The sequence below is a fragment of the Electrophorus electricus genome, chromosome 2 (assembly GCF_041902795.1).
Source record: "Electrophorus electricus isolate QZ-2024a chromosome 2, ASM4190279v1, whole genome shotgun sequence".
Classification (NCBI taxonomy): Eukaryota; Metazoa; Chordata; class Actinopteri; order Gymnotiformes; family Gymnotidae; genus Electrophorus; species Electrophorus electricus.
Window position 1 is genome coordinate 34813939 of NC_137498.1, and position 19474 is coordinate 34833412.

Here is a 19474-nt window from a genome sequence, read left to right on the forward strand (position 1 = left end):
TCTACCATGGGAGATATCGTACATCATTTCTGTAGTTGTTTATATCCCTCCATTGGCTGTGGTGAGGAGCGCTAGTAATGTCATTTACACGGACATTAACACCCCAGCACACTCATATTGCTCAGTGGTGATTTTAATCATGCCTCCCTTTCTCTTGTCCTGACCAACTTTAAACAGTATATTAACTGTGCAATAAGAGAGAATAAGATTCTGGACCTTTTTTATGCCACTGTGAAAGAAGCATATAGTTCCTTTGCTCTCCCACTCAGAAACCGATCCTAACCTCATACACCTTGTGGCCACCTATAAGCCACTGGTTATGCAACAGATAGCTAGCATAAGGACTGTGAATGTTTGGTCCAGGATGACTATTGGGATGCTGAGGGCCTCCCTAGTTTTAAATCAAAAATTCTGTGAGGATACCACTGTACCCACCCCCCCTCCCCGCCAAGAAGGTTCGCTGCTCCCATAACAAACCATGGATAAATATAGAAATAAAAAGGTCTCAACAGGAAGAGGACCTTCATGTCTAAGTAAAAGAGGAACTTTGGGCTGTTCAAAAGGTACTTAAGAGGGAAAACTAAGGGAAGCCAAGAAGTGCTACAAGTAGAGGAATAAGGCTAGAATGGGTCAGAACACCACAAGAGAGATGTGAAATGGAATGAAAAGCATGACAGGCTGTAATCTACATGGTGTAAATGGAGATCTGGCATTCACATCTGAGCTCAACCTCAGCTGGAATCCCTGCTCTACGATCTAACAAAACTTCTGTCACCTCCTCTCCCAGCAGACTTCTGATCCCAGAGGACAGCCTCGTTCCTTCCAACAGCACTCTTCAAAACATGATTAACATAACACTTGACCAGAACAACTTGCCACTCACACCATCCTCCCCTTCACCCATGTGCAGGAAGTCTCAGCTCCTTGTATTCTTCCTCACCACCCAGCCCTACCTTCACCATCATCCAGGTAAAGCAGAATTCTACAGGCTCTACAGGCCTGATGACATCAACCACAGGATGTTAAAAACATGTTCTGTAAGTGGCAGCTCCTCTACAGCACATCTTCAATCTCTCTGAGGTTGAAGAAGGTGCCTACACTATGGAAGTCCTCATGCATTATTCCAGTAGCAATGAAGAATAGTCAAATGGTCTTAATTACAGACCAGTAGCTCAGACCTCACACATTATGAAAACATTCAAGAAGCTGGTTCTGCAGCACCTGAGGTCTCAGCTGATGGATTTCCTGGACCCAATTACAGTTTGCCTACTAGTAACACATTGGAGTGGATGATGCAATCATCTTCATGATGCCCTCTTTCTGTTGTTCTTTAATTTCTCTGGTACCTTAAGCACCATCCAGCTCTGCCCAGTGACAAACTGCTAGAAATGCACAGGCACCCCAACACCATGTCCTGAATCACAGACTACCTGACAGGTTCGCCACAATATGTCAGACCGAATAGCTGTGTTGAGTGTGTGTTCTAAAACTGGGTTCATGCAGAGAAACAGCCTGTGTCTGGCCTTGGACTAAGGCCAGGACATCATGGGATGGTACCTAAAGAAACAAATGTTACTGCAATGGGTACCAGGTGGATTAAATGAGATCACTTATTTTACTATATACAGTTGGAGAGAATGGTGATGTGATGTTGCATTTTGATTTATTTTGTGCATAAATGGTAGAAACTTTGAAAAGTACAGTATAATTAAAAAAAAATGGTTATGTAACTGTCCTTGAAGAAAGCATATAAAGATTGAGTTCTCCTGGGACTGTTGGGTATTCTCCATATTATGCCTCATTTGTATGTTATATTGAACAGCAAAATATACCCAGGACATGCCATTCAATTAATTCTTGAGTGTTTAGTAAACAAAATAAACAGGTTTTACCTTCACCTTAACTCATGGGTACCCATGACAAAAATGTCAAGTTTCTGTGTAGTGAGAAGCACTGACAGACTAGCAGACATGCATATATACATTTAATATACCTTCATGTGCCTTCTCTGTAGTCCGTTCAGCTGGGCTGTCTGTGGTTGCCAAGTCTGACTTTTGGGTTTCTGGATCAAACACTGTGGGTAGTCAGACGGATATAAGCCTCAGAAGACCTGACTGATGAACAAAGTGAGATAACAAGACAAATGGACAGGACGTACAGATTCGGTCTCCTGGTGCAGCAGCAGCAGCCGCCGCCGCCGCCATCATTTCACTTCGGTTTCTTTCTTTCCTTATGAGCTGCAGCTTGTCTAGAGCTTTAGAAACATAGCTTGGTCTAGAGAAACACCGAAACTCATGCAGCCAACATTTAATAATTACTTGACCATATAAGAACAACAAGACATTGCTTTTCAGTGAAAAACCCATATCAGACTGAACAGTATCAATCATTTTGCCAGAAAAGGAAACCATCACCCTTTTAGAATACCCAGGACTTTAGGTCTTTGGTTGTCTCAGCATATGATCCTTTATATATAATTGGTTTTATGCATGTGTAGACTTTTAGCAGGTTTCTTAGAAGAGGACGAGGAAGCAGTGTCCATAGGAGAATGCCCAAGACTTAGATATTCATTACTTTAAACATAAGACCAGCAGCACTACCCAACAAAACTGATCAAATTATTCTATATATAACCAATGGGGGAAGTGCCCTAGTAAAATTCTCTGATCCGGTAAATACATTCTACATCCATCAGCCTCAACTGGAGGAAAAGAGCATATTTCAGAACTGCACAGATCACAAACATCATGTCACTTTGGCATTAATTTAACAATCGCCAGTACATCCTCATGCCAAGTATCTGTGCTGGTGATTAATTTAACAATGCCATAAGTGCTGCAACATCTACATTCACTTTGGTATTGGAAAGACAGTAAACACACTAGGTAATGTTGGTGCTATATTCTGCAAAAAACAATAGCTAATGTTGCACAATGACAAGTCGAGATCTTCAAGGAGTAGGGATTCTGTGTGGCAACAGCTTGTCATAGCAACACCGGGCCTATTAACAGAAGCATGGCGACTGGGAACTGGAAACCTGATAGAAAACCATCAGTGGTTAAGGTACTTGACTTGTAATTGGAAGGTTGCTGGTTCAAGCCCCACCACTGCCAAGTTGCTACTGTTGGGCCCCTGAGCAAGACCCTTAACCCTCAAGTTGTCATAATTGTAAGTTGCTTTGGATAAAAGCATCAGCTTAATGCCATAAATGTAAATCCTTATAAAAAGAGTTCGTTAAGGGTAACTCACCAGTTTCATAACAAGAGGAGTCAATGTCCTTAAAGCCCGACAGATCCACATGTACACACTGATGGAGAAGGCCAAAAAAGGGGGAGTGGATATACAGATAAGTTGTGACTTCAACATTAAGATATAACTTATTATGATGTTTATGAGGTTACAAACAATAAACCTGCCTGAGGATTCCTGCTTTCTTATATGCATTTCAAGTGCTTTTTGTACACTTAAACTTTACAACTCCTGAAAACAGCATGGACAAGGTTATCAAGAAAATATGAGAGAATGGCACTACCTGCAATTCCCCAGGAGGACTGTCTTTTTGTGCCCGAGTGGCCAAGGAAACGATCCTCTTATGGTAGTCAAAAGAGGAGGAAGTGTAACTGTTCTTAATATAGTCCATCATAGCTGGGTGAGCTGCTTCCTAAACAAATATTTTTAGCCAGAGAAAAGCACAGAACACCACATTAACTAAAATGTTTTGACTGAAGCACACTTTCAAAATGGGGTTTGTGTACTTGCTGTCAATTTCAGAACTGAATATGGTATATCAGTAGCATCACCCCCCTCCAAACTGTATACCTCTGTAAAACCTAGGTATGGGCCAAAAAACAAATTCAGAACCTTCACTTTATAGTCCTTAAGCATGTTGGTGAGTCATACAATTATTTCTTAAAGTGTTAAAAATGTGACAAATTCCTATTTTTGCCACCTGTCCCTGTACATAAATGTTTTAGAATTCAAAAGAGTCAGAACAATCAAGATATGGATGAATTGTTGTTTCAGCTAGGATGGCAGTTGAGATCACACCCACTTAAGGAAAAGAATCACAGGCCAATAACTGCTTCTTACTAGATTAGCATTTCCTCTGAGGTCCATTTTAACAGAGCAGTAGGGCCATGTGTGGGGACCTTTTCTATAAAGAATTACCAGCAACACAAACTGATGACAGAGATTATGTGGAAACAACATGCACAAGTAAACACATACCAGGTAGCAGCAAACATGATGAAAACTGATGCAGTGGGAAATGCTTTCGGTGGCTTGAAGTTTCTTTTGGCAAAGAAGGCAGAGATACCCACAATGCTGCTCATCCTCAGGACAAGAATACTCAAGCAGGAAGTTCAAGCCTAACAAAAGATAAGGATCAGCCATCACAAACTGGCTGACAACCCTGAATGTTTAGGTAACGAGCATCTCACCAAGCAAAGGGTTGGTTCTGGCAGGGTCTTTGATATATGCCTGGAGGGTTTTCCTCAGCGGTCTGCCCACTGGAAAGGAAGATGCTTAAAAACTACCCTATAACCCAAGAGGAAATACATTTAGCCATATAAAATTAAAAGAAACAAAAATGGCCTTCTTACCTACAACTTGTTCTACCAGATGTTCTGTTTCAGATAACATTCCCATGACTAAGAAGTAATTTAGAAAAAGAGGTGGTTAGTACACAAGCTTTTAATACAGCTTCATAATAAATACAGCACAAAGTTATGAATGCCATCACATCAATGAGAGCAAGGTTTTTGGTTCTTCCATGAAGTGACATTTTCAGAGATAAATCTGATAAAAGTACAATTTGTGATGTATACTACAATTTCTGTTTACACAAACCACAAAAAAAGTAGCACCAAGTTTGGATTGTATAGCCATAATAAATAAATCACTCATGCAAACTAAATTTCTATACATTTCAGAAAATACCATATAAAATTAAGAAACGGTTGAGATGAAAGACACATTCCTCTAGGAATGTTATGCACAAACTTGTCTTGAAACTGTGGTAGGTCTAGTGTAATGTGCAACAATGCCACCTATCCTGTGAGAGATTGGGGTTCAAACTGTCCAGGTAAGTGCCCTATGCTATACCAGTAAGTGTCCTTGGGCAAGACTCCTAACAGTTTCAAGAGGAGGCAATTGTTGCAAGTTGTTCTGGAGAAGATCGTCTGCCAAATATGCATAAAGTATAAATGAATACACCCCATCTCTCAATATTATTTTAGAAAACAATGATCAAGCCATCTTAGGTCAACCATCCAGCATGTGAAATACCACTGAATTGTTTGTGGTTCCCTACTCTGGTACAAACTTCCTCTGGCGGTCTGGTTTTTGTGTCTGTCCCATATCAAAGCATGGCCAGTGTGATCACAACAAACTTTATAACACAGCGAGGTGAAAGTTCTAATTAACATAAAAGCAGCATGCAAATTATGGTGACCTAGCAGTAGTGGCACATACTAGTAATAGCCTAGTATTAGAGTATTGATCATGTCCTAATGTTACTGGGTGTGGGCAAAATCAATTCCAGTGCCAATTCAAATGAAGAATGGGCTAAGCGCACACAACCCCAGACCTTAGATCAGGGAGCAAAGCACAGGTACATGTGTGGTGTTCCTACTGAGAAGGTAAAGACAACTTAAAAAAAAAAAAAAAGTGATTTTTAAATAACCAGCATTTGTAATGAGGGATTCACAGTCATTACAAACCCCCTCAAAGTAGTATTTTATGACTATTATGATATTACATCCCATCCCCTTAATTATTGCTGAAAACAGGCCAATTGCCCATGTCACCATTTTGTTATTTGAGAGAAGGGAAATCCTCCTGGTGCATGAAAGGGTCATTCGCAATTCAGGATTTTCTCAATTACCTTGATGATAAGACCCTCTTTTACCCCTCCTCAGCATCACCCCAGGCAGTTCAAAAATCTACACAGACACAGACAGACAGTAAGTGCCAAAATTATGGTGTGCCTTCCCAAGAACAGACAGAGGAGCCTCTCAGTCATCATGAAGCAGTTTTTACCCGTAGGGTACCAGAGCCATTGATGCTGTTCTCTTCCATCACACTGTATTCAAGATAAGAAAAGGAATCCTCCAACCAGGCAAAGCACAGCAGTTCAGGATTACTGTATGACTGAAACACAAAGAAAACAAATTAACTATATACAAGTTCATCAAAACAGATATTTATATTCTTGCTAGAACTGAAAACTCACCAAATACTTGAAGTAATGCTTTTCAGAGCACAAATGGTGCACAATATCAACAGCGCTCAATTGCTGCTCACAAACATGGCACAGGTAGAAAGAACCACATTTCTGTGGAGTAATAAACAAAGTCACCATGTCCAGGCCTACACACACACACACACACACACACACACAAAATGAACGTGTACCCGGGGGGGATGTAATATGCATGCACACACACAAACATACATGCACACTACTCACCAATGAGTGGGTGCCTTTCTTTTGGGTTTTTCAAGTAGTCCAGAACAACACAAATGGGAAAGAAAACTACAAAACAAAAAATAATATGAAAAGACTATCCACTAGAGACAAGTAATACCCATATTTTAGATATCACACATTATGTAATGGACACACAATTCTTCTCCTACCTGGTCCACAATGTAAAGCTACAGATGCCCAAAAAGAACAAGATACATTACAATTACTTTTTTAAGTCAGCAATTCAACATTTTACTTTTCAGACATCAGAATTAAGTGAAACAGTTGGTTTTTGTGGTATAATAACCAAATACCTGCAAGACACTGCTAATCCAAGTTAAAATTCAAATTAAAGTTCCAGGGGACCTGCCTTTTACACACTAACCGTGTTGGATACAGTTAGCTTTTTGCATCCCAAATGAGAGCTAGTCACCACTTCATTCTGTATGAAACCCTGCAAAGCAAAAACTGCACCCAGGGCCTTGGCATTAACCAACAATCCTTGAGGCCTTGGCATCAGCCAATAAGATGTGCCTAGATAATCATTAAACTTCATACTTGGGTCATATTTCGGTCAGTTATCTTTTAACAATTACCTTAGACCAAGATCACACTTGGGTCAAAGCTAAGGATTGGAGGAGTCTTACATGGTGAAGATATCTAGATCACCAGGTGTAAGGGAAAAAAAAAAGGGGGGGGGGGGGGGAAATGAGAAAAAAAAAAAAGACATGATTGGGGGATTCATACCTCACTAAGAAAGAAGAAAGAAGAAACTTAAGGTTTTCTGTTGTTCTTGAATGACTATTGTAAACCCTGTTGGGGTTAATAAAGATTCTTATCTCTGTCACCTGGATGCTGACTCTCATTGCCTGCTGAGGGCTTTGATTTTTTTGCATGACAACAGCATTTCAGCAATGCTGCAGTGGCCAACTCAAAAAAACCAAAAACGAATTAGGTAGCTAGTGCTGATAATGAAATGTAAGCATCGGTGAGGGTTCTTTTGATCCCACACTTATTAAAAATGGGGAAATATGTTTGCATGTTATGTGCTGCATGATGAAATGAAACTAGAATATTTAAAATTGATTATAGATAAAGTAGTATAAGATGTAGTACAAATACAGGCTGCTGATTTAAAAAAAAAAAAAAGTTACTTTAAAAAAAACATTCTGATTGTGTGTACCTGCCTGAACAGCTATCATTAGTGTATGCAGGGACCAATACAGCATCAGAGACACACATCTGCAAAGCAGGTCTTATTAAAAGGGAAAGAGTAAGATTCAGAGTGAGTGAGCGAGGGAGAGAGAAGATATATGAGAACTTAGTACCTGTATTAAAGCAGTCTGCAACTACCTGTAGATAACAAAGAGGAAGGTCAAAGATTAGAGACGGGTTACATTTACATTTTTTGGCAATTAGCTGACGTTTTTATCCAAAGCGACTTACAATTATGAATAAACTACAACTTGAGCGATTGTGGGTTAAGGGCCTTGCTCAGGGGGGGTTGAGAGGCCAGCACCCACACAGCTCTTATCTGGCTTTTAAATGTTCTTTAGGTTGTGTTTGGTCATTGTGTTGTCACTCTCTGCCTACAGCTCATCTGATATGCTGTGATATGACCCGTTTACCTTCTTATGGCTGTAGCTCCGAACATGCATTTTGAAGTCTTTGATTTTCTCATATTGTTGATCACAGTTCTGTACAGGACAAACAATTAACATTTTACTTACATTTTTCATTTTTATTTACAAACAAGCAACACTGACCAATAGTTCCACCAGATTTGTCTCATTTCTGTATAAACCATCCCTTTAAAATCTGCTTTGGACAGAATAGCCTATGTCCATCAGAGAGAAGAGCAAAGTGTCCTAGCTCTCTAGCTAAACACAAGGGGGAAAAACCCTTTCAAAATCCTGCCTTTTAATCATATCAAAGTTTCAAACAAGCTATACTTATAAAAGGCATAAAATGAATAAATGCATTTCTCCTTAGCTGCCCACTCACCCAGTGATTCCACGGGAGAATACTGCCATTTTGATAATTTCTTAACTTTGTTTTGGCCTAGCCATTTTAGGTAATGAATGTATTAGCTTGCAAAAAAACACATTGGTTACCTTTAGTGACCTACATAGCCAACATTAAGTGACATTAACATGCTTTCCCCCTCTCATACCTTTGATTCTTTACATTAAAAAAAACATTTTATTCAAATGTTTATACCGCCCAAATAATTAAAAGCATCTTTATAAAAGTTGTGGTGCAAGTCTGAAAATAATATTCAAAACCAAGTGTGTCTTGTGTTTTATTGCAAGCTTTTTGCAAAAAGGATTAGAGTCCCACACACAATGATGCATATCCAAGAATGAAAAGGAGTCTTACACCAAGATATTTATACACAATAAGACAAGGAATACATTATTCTAAGTACAAAGTTGACAGATATGTGACTTCTCACAAGACATTGGATTTTATAATAGAAGCATACATGCTTGATTGGGTCACAGAACTGAAGCACTAATAAGCACAGCCAGGGTTCAATAAGAGTTCTGTGGGGATTTCCCACTATGGTTTATACTCAGCATTGTGTAGTTTATTTTATGCAATTCTGTATGGTTTCTGATAGTAGGATCAACTGACCTGGCAGGCGAACATTTTGCTCATATCTGGATCTCACTCCTGCATGTGCAAGATCACACAATTTGCAGCTTCTCTGTTTAGACAGACAGACAGAGGACACTTTGAACCAAACCAAACCAGCTGCACAAAAACTAATGAGCTGTGAAGCAATGATGCAAATGAACATGGCACAAAATGTAGGCTGCTCAAGGAAAAAAAAAAAAACAAAAAAAAAAACAAAACTTTTTTTTAAATTTTATTTTATTTTTTTTATAAATGACAGAACAGATTGACAAATAGGGATCAGAGCTTCATATGTTTGAGACCTCAGTGACAAATTTATAACAAAGTTAAACTAATGATCTGTATTAAAGAACTCTTATTATAAATAGTGGGTGGACCTAGACATAAGAGTTACAGCCAGATGGTTTTTTTTTGGGGGGGGGGGGGAAGAGGGGATTTGAGATTGTCGTTAGAGATTATTGCTTATACGGAGGTTATATTTAATCCTCTAGTTTTTTCCTCTTTAAAACCATGGCATTGTTTGTTTGTTTGTTTGTTTGTTTTTGGGGGGGCAGCTATGAACAATCATGTCTGACCTGTATTAGACACTGTAAGCAGAACTAACACTTAATAGGCTCCTGCAGGCACTTGCCATAGCCAATTGCACCGCAATTGGAGCCAATTCACTGGGAGGATTGGGGAAGAGCAAAGCGACTTTAAAACAAAACAAACAAAAACAAACAAACAGCACAGCTCACCAAGAGAAATGGTAATGTACTAAATGATACAATATGATGAAATCTTATATTAAAATATCAGGATTTAAATTTGTAAGACCAAAAAAAACTATTATCTAACTATAAATATTGCAACTGTATATGAGTATATTATTTAAAATTAAAACATGACTAAACAAAAACAAGTGCACATTTAAAGGTCAGTGTCTTACATCAAATTTTATTTTTTTTAAATCCACAAATTGTTTTTGTACATAAAAACAGTGTGTAATATAAAAGATGCGCATTTTGTCTCTCTAGACTTTACTGCAGGTTTTGGGACAGGAACATGAGCATGTCAAATGGTGTCTGGTTTCAGAAACAATTTTGGAACTTCTTAGCTTCCAGTCCTCTATGAAAGGTTCAGTAAGGTTTGCATGTTCTGCTTGACCACACATCTGTGGTGAAATAGCATGTGATAACTTCTGTGAAATCCCATTTCGAATCTCCTTGTACACACTGTACAATTGTAGCAGCTCCTGCTTCATAAAGTATTTACAGCCAGGAAGCTCATATGTAACCTCTTGAACCCTTCCTTCTCTGTTGTGCTATTGGGACCATGTCTTGAGCCAAATGGTATGCCACTGCATATGTTATATCTTGCCACCTTTTGCTTGTTCCCTCATATGGTACAACTCTTGAAAAAGAAGCGGCCAGTGTTACCTTTCTTCCTCCGACTGAGGGAGAGCTTTTACCTGTAGAGGTCCGTTCCTCTTCGTGGTATTTCACTGATGTAGTTTTAAAACATTCATTGTGCTGTTACCTTTAGTTGCAATGTTTTTACCACATACTTTGCACAACACTCTCTGTTGAGCATCATCCCTTGGAAAATTTGGTTTCCAAAACTACTGTTTTTGGAATTAGTTCTTGGCCACTGGTTTAGTTTTCCTTCATTGTTGACTGACATATCATTCATCACAAAAGTAGACCTGAGGGAGCATGATAAATTGCTACAGTGGTATACTCAATGTGGTGCATATGTATGCGAGAAGGTGAGAGCAGAAACATGCTACGCAGCTCTTTCATGCTGCATTTTAAATATACACAGATGGTAACCTGTGTAGCCTAGACATACTCAATATATCGAATATGGTCATTTTCTGTATTGTGTATAAAACAGTATTGAATATATTTGCGATCTCTCCTACTCCTAGGGGGAGTACCCAGTCTGAAGACTGATTGTTATTGGAGAGAGTAAGAATGTACAGGCATGGGAGTGGGTCTCAAATGTGCTGGTATGGCAGAAGGTTAACCAATGACTAAGTGCAGTCCACACCATCCATGAGGGCTGGAACACAGGATACTTGAATGTGGGAGAACACCACAGAACTTTGTGCTGGAATTGGAAGGTGCCAGCCCCCCCAGTGAAGATACAGAGAGAGGGAAACAGGAATAGGTACTGCAGAGGAGTCAGTAGGAGAAGGAAGGGTGTGACTCATCACAGAGTAAAAAGGGAAGTAAGGGATTAAAAAAAAGGGGGGGGGGGGGAGATAAAGATGTAGTTTTAGGCATAGTACTTCTACCAAACTCAAGTTATTCCATGAACAAACAATACAACAAATTGGTTCTTGTATAGGTACCAATATATGGAAGAGTCGCCTGCATTTTAGAAGCTGAGTGGAGCAGAGACTGCTGCATGTCTGGATGGGACAGCTGGGAGGCTTATATTAGCCAACAAAAGAAGTCTACCAGAATGCAAGCTTTCTATGGCCAGTGAGGGATTCATTCTACCTTTGCAAAGCACCAACTTTTAAAATCTGTCCACATTTCCCCCTTACACCTCTGCAACAGTGCTGTAGCAACATACTGCTAGGCAAACCTTTTTGATGTTTATTGGTAATCCCACTGATGAGGACACCAAACATGTTTCCTCCACCTCAATGAAGTTCTTGTGGCGCACACTCAAACTGTGCAAAATTTCCCTTTATGTCTGAATAAAAGCTTCAGACATATAGAACTTCAAAATATGTTACAGTTTTGCAAAGAGCAATGGATACCCACAAACAGGAAAAGACAGTCAGCTCATATTCACATTTAAAAAGGTCCAGTTCCTTGCCTCATCCTGCCCAGTTCAGATGAAAATCTGTTTGTCAGATACATCTTAACGTTAAGTAAATTAAGATTTTGTGTATGCGTTTACAAAAGGTTTTGGGGCAGAAAGCTTCCAGGACTTGCTGACTAAAAAAAAAAAAAAAAGCCTTGTAGCTTCAATGCAAAATCAAATAAGAAAACTATCCAATACCAAACATGGGACAATTGACTGCATTTGGGGTGAGTGCAAGAGTATAAATTAGATTTATTTTTTCAATTTTAAATTAGTATTATGCCTCCATCACTGTGAGGTAAAGAAGAGTGTTTACAAGAGGGAAGAAAAAAAAAAAAAGAAAAAAAAAAAAAAAAAAAAAAAGCCTTAAACATTGAATTAGAAATATTGGTAACAAAAAGGAATAGAAAGATTCTATATCCTTATGAAATGATCTGTGTACAGAAGGGGTCTCTGTAGAAACCTCTGCATAAAGCTACAAACTAAAGGAAATTCTAGTCAATCACAAGACAAAGCAAGTAGGGATTGATGCAAGTACTATGCAGCTGTCTGCAAGAACAACGGTCAAGGACAAGAGGGGTTTATCTTGGTAAGATAAACACATTTTGTGCTAGTGTACGCACTCCTGTCTGAGGAGGTTCAACACTACTCACTCCTGAAATGTCTAGAATCTTTGGTAATTTTACTGCCCATTTTGAGAGTTGTTTACAATGTGTGCATATGTATATTTTAGAGAAGCAAGCGGATGTCCTTGGGTTTGTAATTCACATCACAAACTTCAAAGTATTTATTTTAAAACATATTTGAGCACTAAAGGAGGGGCATTAGCTCCTTAAAGCTAGTAAAGGAATTAAAAGGGGACAATGCAAGCTAGATAACTTTCTAAAATTTGAAATAACCAGTTAACTGCTCATTTTACAAGCTTGTATTATCTAGCTTGCATAAAACTGACATGCAAAAACATCACAATTTACATGCAGTTGTGTGTCAAAGGAATTTTCACATGTACATGTGACAATATTGACATGAAATGTAAATTATGCACACACAAAAATGACTTAACAGAAGAAAGTGCACTCAGAAAGTGAGTGAGGAATCTGGTTCTACATTTCATTTCTAAAATATACATTTCAAATGAGAACTCTTTTGAACATTAGGGCTACATCTACACTGTTAAGGCAGAGGAGTCAGTGTGGCTGGTTTTTCAGCTGTTTCTCATATTGCTCTTTCCACCCCATTTAAAAATAATAAATGTTTATAATGTTTAATAAAACATTATCTTAAATTACATACAGACATTTTAACACAATACATCCACTTGGTCTTTAAGCAGCATACCAAGAACAGGGCACTGATCCAGGTTATCAGATAAACTATCATATGTTGATCAGGTGTACTAAACCAAAGAAAGCTCGACACTGCGTAGAGAAGTGGGAACCCAAGACTGGAGTTGAAAACCCCTGGTCCAGACATAATGCTGAAGAAAGCGTAGCAACAGTTTTTTGATGTTATGCAGCTGCTGACACTTGAAGCCGCGCGGAAGACATTTTTCACGACACCCCACCCACCAGAAAATAGAAAAACGCTAGATTACTGAAATTTTAAAACAATATTGCATTACAAGTTAACAAGGCGCCAATCAAGTGCCAATAGTTTTATTTACCCTGAACACGCGATTTGTTTCATGCGGAGATTGTTTTTCTTAAAAAGTTAACAAAAAGGAAAGAACCAGATCACGTTACTTTAATGTAGTAGCACATTGTTTTAGGTTACAGATCATTTTTTTAAAAACCATTAGTAATTCGTAATGGAACACAAACGTCATTGGATTTTATCTTAAACATGTTTATGTTAATTTACACTATTTGGTTACGTGCAGATTATCATGTAGAATTAATAAATTCGGGATTCGTCTTGTAAATTGGGCGAGTTAGCCAAGACCCCGCTCAGGCTTTTCTGCCCACGAGTTTTTCCTTACGTGCACAGGAAGACAGGAAAGAGGTTTTGAAGGATGAAAAATCAATTGCAATGACTTAATAAAGTGATGGCCTTTGAACTTGAAAAATAGGCTACTCACCCACCGTCCTCAATCAGCAACTAACCAGTTTCTTGATTTTTAAAAAATAATTAATTAAATCCACTAACGCTCTGCAAAACATGAAAACTCGCACCTTCTTGCAAGTAACACGATATTTGACTGTGTACCTATCGTTCTCTGTCGCCTTTTAAGACAAAACGTTTCGTAAGTGACACCACGTGGTTACAGCACGCCCTCTCCCACGCCACAGAATCGCAGTGATCAAAACAGCTGCTTTCTTTCGGTTAACCGATTGTGCTCTCATTTCCTACCCCTTACCTGGAGTAGCAAGGATAGAAAAGAAACTAATATTAAGGGCAGTCGTGAGTAACGGGATAAGAGATAGCATACATGTATCTACAGGATATACCGCAATACAGGATCGCAAAAACACACTTTATTTCCCCTCCAAAAGTTACTTCTCCCAAAATGCACTTTATTTCCTGATGTGATCATAAGCAATAGACATATAATTATTTCACTATTTCAGCAAAATAGATTAATATGTAGTTCTTAACATAAACAAAAGTTAAAAGCAGCATCCTGGCATCAGAAGAACATACCAAGGCCCTGTAACTCTGGAACACATTGAACTTAAGATAGAAGACAATACCAGATATAGGCTACATTCACACACCATGCTCGTGTGCCCCAAATCCAATCTTTTCTTCCATATTTGACAGAGATTTGTAATGTGGACGCCAGTAGTAGCAGAAAAGGCTGCATTGAATCTGCTATCATCTTGAAATATGAGAAGAATCAGGACTGTACTTTATCAATCTGAGCTGTTATGTGTCATTCTCTTCACTACTAAGACCATGCAGATAGCATGGAGTGGCTGCCCATACAGTTTAACAGTAGGCATCAGATGTTCCGGGTCAAAGGTCTAAAATAAAATTTTCAGAGGGTTGTCATTGTAGGAGAGACACATTGTGTCAAAGATGAATTCAAAGTTATAAAATAAATCAATATTCAAAAACATTTTTCACTCAGGTCAAAATAATAACCCCAGAATCAGAAGCAGTGTAAAGAAACTATCCTTTTTTATTCTTTGAGATAATGAAAAGTTTGTTTACAGGAAAAAAAAAAAGGTTTAATGTGAATTAGAAATATTGGTAACATAAAGGACTATTGAGATTCTGTATCCTTCTAAAATGATCTGTATACAGAGCAGGGGCCACTGTAGAGGCCTCTGCAGGCTTTTGCAAAGAATTCTGGGTAAACCTCCACTGACCTCTGTGTAAAGCACATCATCCCTCCACCAGGCACAGGATGGTACAGAAAAACAACCTTATCTTGCAGATGTAAGTCAAAGTCTTTTTTTTTTTTAAAAGAGGTCATCTCATGGAATGCAATGGTACCAAACTCCAACTGGCATAAGTATTGAATAGCAATTTGCATAATGGTAAATAATGTATGAGTTGGACATAAGAGTGGAAACTTCAAAAGATCAATATGTATAACAGGCAGGGTGATTATATAATCACTCTTGAAACAGTGTATAAAAAGTAAACCCTTCTGTAGCCCTCAGATGTTCTCCAGAGGGTGCCTCAAATGCATGTTATCTTGAACTTGCAACAAAGGATGGGACAAGCTATTGTCTTCTTTTTTGTTTTCTGTTTGAATTTCTAACTTTAAAGCCAGTAAACTTGCAGTTCAGGAACAACACCCTTTTCCTTTTTTAAACACACTGTGTCTGTCTGTCTCTCTCTCAAATCTTTATTGTATACCAAATCATTTACTCAAAGTCACTGTGCAATGGGTGCAAAAGAACAATGGGGTAAACAAGACCGCATCCAATCAGAATTTAAAATACAAAGTCATATTATCTAAAATTATGTTGGCTTTTACTGACAAGTGAAAATCCACTTAACTATAAGCTTCATACATCATTCACACTATGATGTCGACAATAAAAGTGGCTGGTGTTTGTTTAGATTAACACCAGGGCCATTGCAAAGGGGGCTGGTGTTCATTTAGATTAACACCAGGGCCATTGTAAAGGGGGCTGGGAGAAAGGCAGGCCAGCAAAGCCCTGCAAAGACCCACTTCTTGGGCTGGAGCAGTTCAAGTAATTTAGTTTGTAAGAAACTTTTACAGACATCTCAGGATATAAATAAATAAATAACTACCTAAGGTCAATTTCCTAAGAAAGATCATGATGTGGTCTTGTTATTCTCTCAGAAGAGCATTGCATTAAAAATGGACTTTCAGGATTTAATGACTCAGTTTTCTTTCTCTAATTAGGCAAAGGTAAGAAGTAGGCAAAGGTAATTATGCTTTGGTTATCTTGTTGATTCAGGCTACTTTTTCTTTCAGCATGTTAGATATGTATACATGAGATATATGTTAGATGATTTTATATATATATATATATATATATATGCAATTTATGTCTCAAGCTGTGTCAAATTAGAGACCAGCTGCACTACCTAGCTTCAGATGCATTGTTCCCACAAATCCAATGTGGCTTGTGTAGACTTGATACCACAACAAGTATGAATTGATTAAAGTAACCATTATCACTTGGAAAGCAGCACTCTGCAGCAATGGTGAAAAAGTCTGACCCCTTCACACTGCATAATATGCAGGCCATTCTGACTATTTATTAATTTTATTTATTTATTATTTCAGTTTTTGCTTTTTGTACAATGCCATTGAATGTGAAATTACCTAATGTGCATATTTGCGTCAGATTTACTCTACTGTTTGCATTTTCTTGTCTGATGTCAAATAAAAATACATAAATCCAGAGTTAGAAGTTCAGGCACTTTTAATATGCATGAGGAGGGAGTAGCCAGTTCAGTCTCCCCTCCCCAGTTTTCACAAAACACTTAATTTATACCTAAGACAATGGCTTTGAAATCCATGCTGCACTACATATGAAAAGTTAAATATGTGCAAGCTAAATAAAGACAGCAAAGAGAGAGAAAGAGCAGCAAATCAAATAGATATTGGAAGAAATTAAAGAAACAATGTCATTTTTACCATGAAAAAATAGCAAGCAATATTTATGAAAGTGATCATTTTACATTTTTTTCTATAAAGTGCAGCTCACAAAATGAAGAATCTAATTGCTTTGAACTGCTTTGAGTTTCTATGAATGTTCCATAGAATGTGTCACTTACAGAGGCAGCCATGTTTAAAATAGATTTGGTACAGAATTTTGAAACATCCAGACCACTAGGTGTCAGTATAATTTATTAATGTGAAGAGGAATATATTACTTATTGCTCCTTTAAGAAGATGGACTCGTGCAGAATGCTTGGAAAAAGAAAATTAGTTCTTAAACAATTATACAGGTAGAAAATTAAGATTAATATCAGTGTGGCCCATACAGTCTATACCTTCTGGTACTATACCACTTACAATTTTAAATGAACGTACTCTAATTTTCAATTGGTCTAAAGCTTCCACAAATGCCTGTTTAACAGGTACAAAGAAAAAAAAAAGGCAAAACACACAACTAAGGTTCTTAGTTGACCAATATGTAATATTGGCATAAAGCATTTAAAATGGACACTGAATTCAAAATTCATAATATTAGAGAGGGGACATTTACAGAACTGTGGCATACCTATCGAAAACTAACGTGGCACAAGTCTCTCCTGCGGGTTTATGTGCTGTGGCTGTTGCTGCTGTTTTGGTACTGGATGCTGAAAAAAATAGTGCTGTCTCATCACTTTACACTGCATACTAATCAGGTCATCAGGTCACTGCTGTGTTAAATACATCTGTCACACAACACATGACAGCTCAGATGCACTGGCTATGAAAACATTCTGACATGAACTAGTAATCTTACTCTTAAACCCTCTTCTCTGTAGGCATCTCCAGCCTTCTTGTTGCATCAAATGTCTCTCAGAGCTGACACCGAAGAATGCAACTGTCCCTTTCTCACACAGTTATGCTGTAGACATGGCTTAACATCCACTCCCTTGGAGCACGGATCACACATTTTTGTTGATGGCTCATGCACTAAGCTGAGTGGTGCAGTATATCCATGCTGTGTGTGCACTTCAAAATGTAATTCTCAAAGCCCATTCTCTGCCCTATTCCTCACCTCAGGCAACCAATTTGATTGCTCTGATTTGCACACATACCCTGTTTAAGTACAAGCCTGTGACTGCATTCACATAGTTAATACGTTTTTGGCATTGCCCATGACTTTGGATGGAGTGTGCTCAATACCTCGTGCTGTTTTTACATTCCAGATTATTGCAATAGTGTCTCTAATATTGTCTGGCAGAAAATCAATTAGCTTTGACCCAACTGTGATCCTAGTATGAGGTAATTGTTTAAAGAATCTTTAAACTTCGTACTTAGATCAAAGTTCTCAGCACATCTTATTGGTTGATGCCAAGGCCTCAGGGGCCAAAAGGTCCCATGAAACTATTGCTCATGAAGTCTACTGAAAGTTCCCTGAAAATATCTCATTGTCAATGAGAAGCTCATTTTCAACCCCATCTGTTGCAGATCCAATTTATGACTTGGTACGGTTCATTGGTTGATTACTGTTATGTTACCTATATGCTACATTTCTTCTACTTTGATGTTTCCTATTCATCATGATTTCAGCTGTTAAAACTTTATTGACTAGAACAATTAAATCAGTGATCAACCCAGCCTATATGTTGTTACCAGTCGAAAATAATTTAACCAACCACCAAGAACACTTCACATTTTTGTAAATATGATATGAGGGCTGACCAAAGGTTTCACTGTAAACTGACGTTTAAAACACTCCAGGCCAGTTAATTATGTGTTTAAATATTCTGCACAACTTCCAGGAGAGCCTAATCTCTGTTGTGCAGGGGAGAAAAAAGTGGACAGGTCAGGAATTTTCTCTAGACAGATTGGCCTTAGAGTTTTTTGCCTGGCCTTGAAAGAATTTTATTCTCCATTGTTATTCTGTCAGTATAAAAGAGAGCAATATCAGGATAAAATTCTTAACGTTAGTACAGAAATCTGCATGCTAATTTTTTACTGCTGAATTGACATACCATAGCTGTATCTTGTAATGATGAGCGGTAAGGAGGCGGACGCGTGTGCTGAGAGGAGCGAGATTTAATAGGGGCAAATCCAAAATCAGGGTCATTAAGGCAGTCCAGGGTCACAGAGCCGACATGGAGAGTACTGGGAAACATTACAAAACAAAAACACACCAAGGCTAACTAGGGAAGCAGGCTAGGACTAAGACAGGGGAAAACGCAGGGCTAGGAAATACAGAGAAACCACCATCAAACATTAATTTAAAAATAAAACAAACACTCAACCCTCCAAACAAACAATAAACAGCCACGATCAAAGCACACAACAGGGTTTACATACATGAACCAGAAACGAGGGACAGGTGTACGCAATCAAACAATGTGAAACTATGGAAGGGATATATGTCCAATTATGTTGGATATATATATATATATATATTTGGCAGCTGGGCTACAAAGAAACATGACCACTTCTGAGTGCACACTGACTATGTGTTT

At 38.3% G+C, this 19474-nt stretch overlaps 1 protein-coding gene across 11 annotated transcripts in view; it reads right to left on the reverse strand.

Moving 5' to 3' along the window:
- si:ch211-199g17.2 (uncharacterized) overlaps nucleotides 1-14122 on the reverse strand; it is a 63947-nt gene extending 49825 nt beyond the window's left edge. For 8 of the 11 annotated variants that reach the window (XM_081700610.1, XM_081700607.1, XM_081700603.1 and 5 more), the window contains exons 1-16: nucleotides 13986-14122; nucleotides 9107-9179; nucleotides 8098-8166; nucleotides 7798-7822; nucleotides 6640-6657; nucleotides 6470-6535; nucleotides 6233-6369; nucleotides 6040-6150; nucleotides 5885-5942; nucleotides 4602-4649; nucleotides 4440-4508; nucleotides 4228-4367; nucleotides 3533-3661; nucleotides 3250-3307; nucleotides 2159-2254; nucleotides 1994-2074 (exon numbers count right to left, since the gene is read on the reverse strand). In XM_081700610.1, coding sequence (XP_081556736.1) covers nucleotides 1994-2074; nucleotides 2159-2254; nucleotides 3250-3307; nucleotides 3533-3661; nucleotides 4228-4367; nucleotides 4440-4508; nucleotides 4602-4649; nucleotides 5885-5942; nucleotides 6040-6150; nucleotides 6233-6369; nucleotides 6470-6535; nucleotides 6640-6657; nucleotides 7798-7822; nucleotides 8098-8166; nucleotides 9107-9130 — 1129 coding nt within the window. In that variant the 5' untranslated portion in view covers nucleotides 9131-9179; nucleotides 13986-14122. The remainder of the gene's footprint in view (nucleotides 1-1993; nucleotides 2075-2158; nucleotides 2255-3249; nucleotides 3308-3532; nucleotides 3662-4227; nucleotides 4368-4439; nucleotides 4509-4601; nucleotides 4650-5884; nucleotides 5943-6039; nucleotides 6151-6232; nucleotides 6370-6469; nucleotides 6536-6639; nucleotides 6658-7797; nucleotides 7823-8097; nucleotides 8167-9106; nucleotides 9180-13985) is intronic. The other 3 variants (XM_081700615.1, XM_081700591.1, XM_081700600.1) reach the window with 3 other exon arrangements.
- Nucleotides 14123-19474: the final 5352 nt, after the last annotated feature.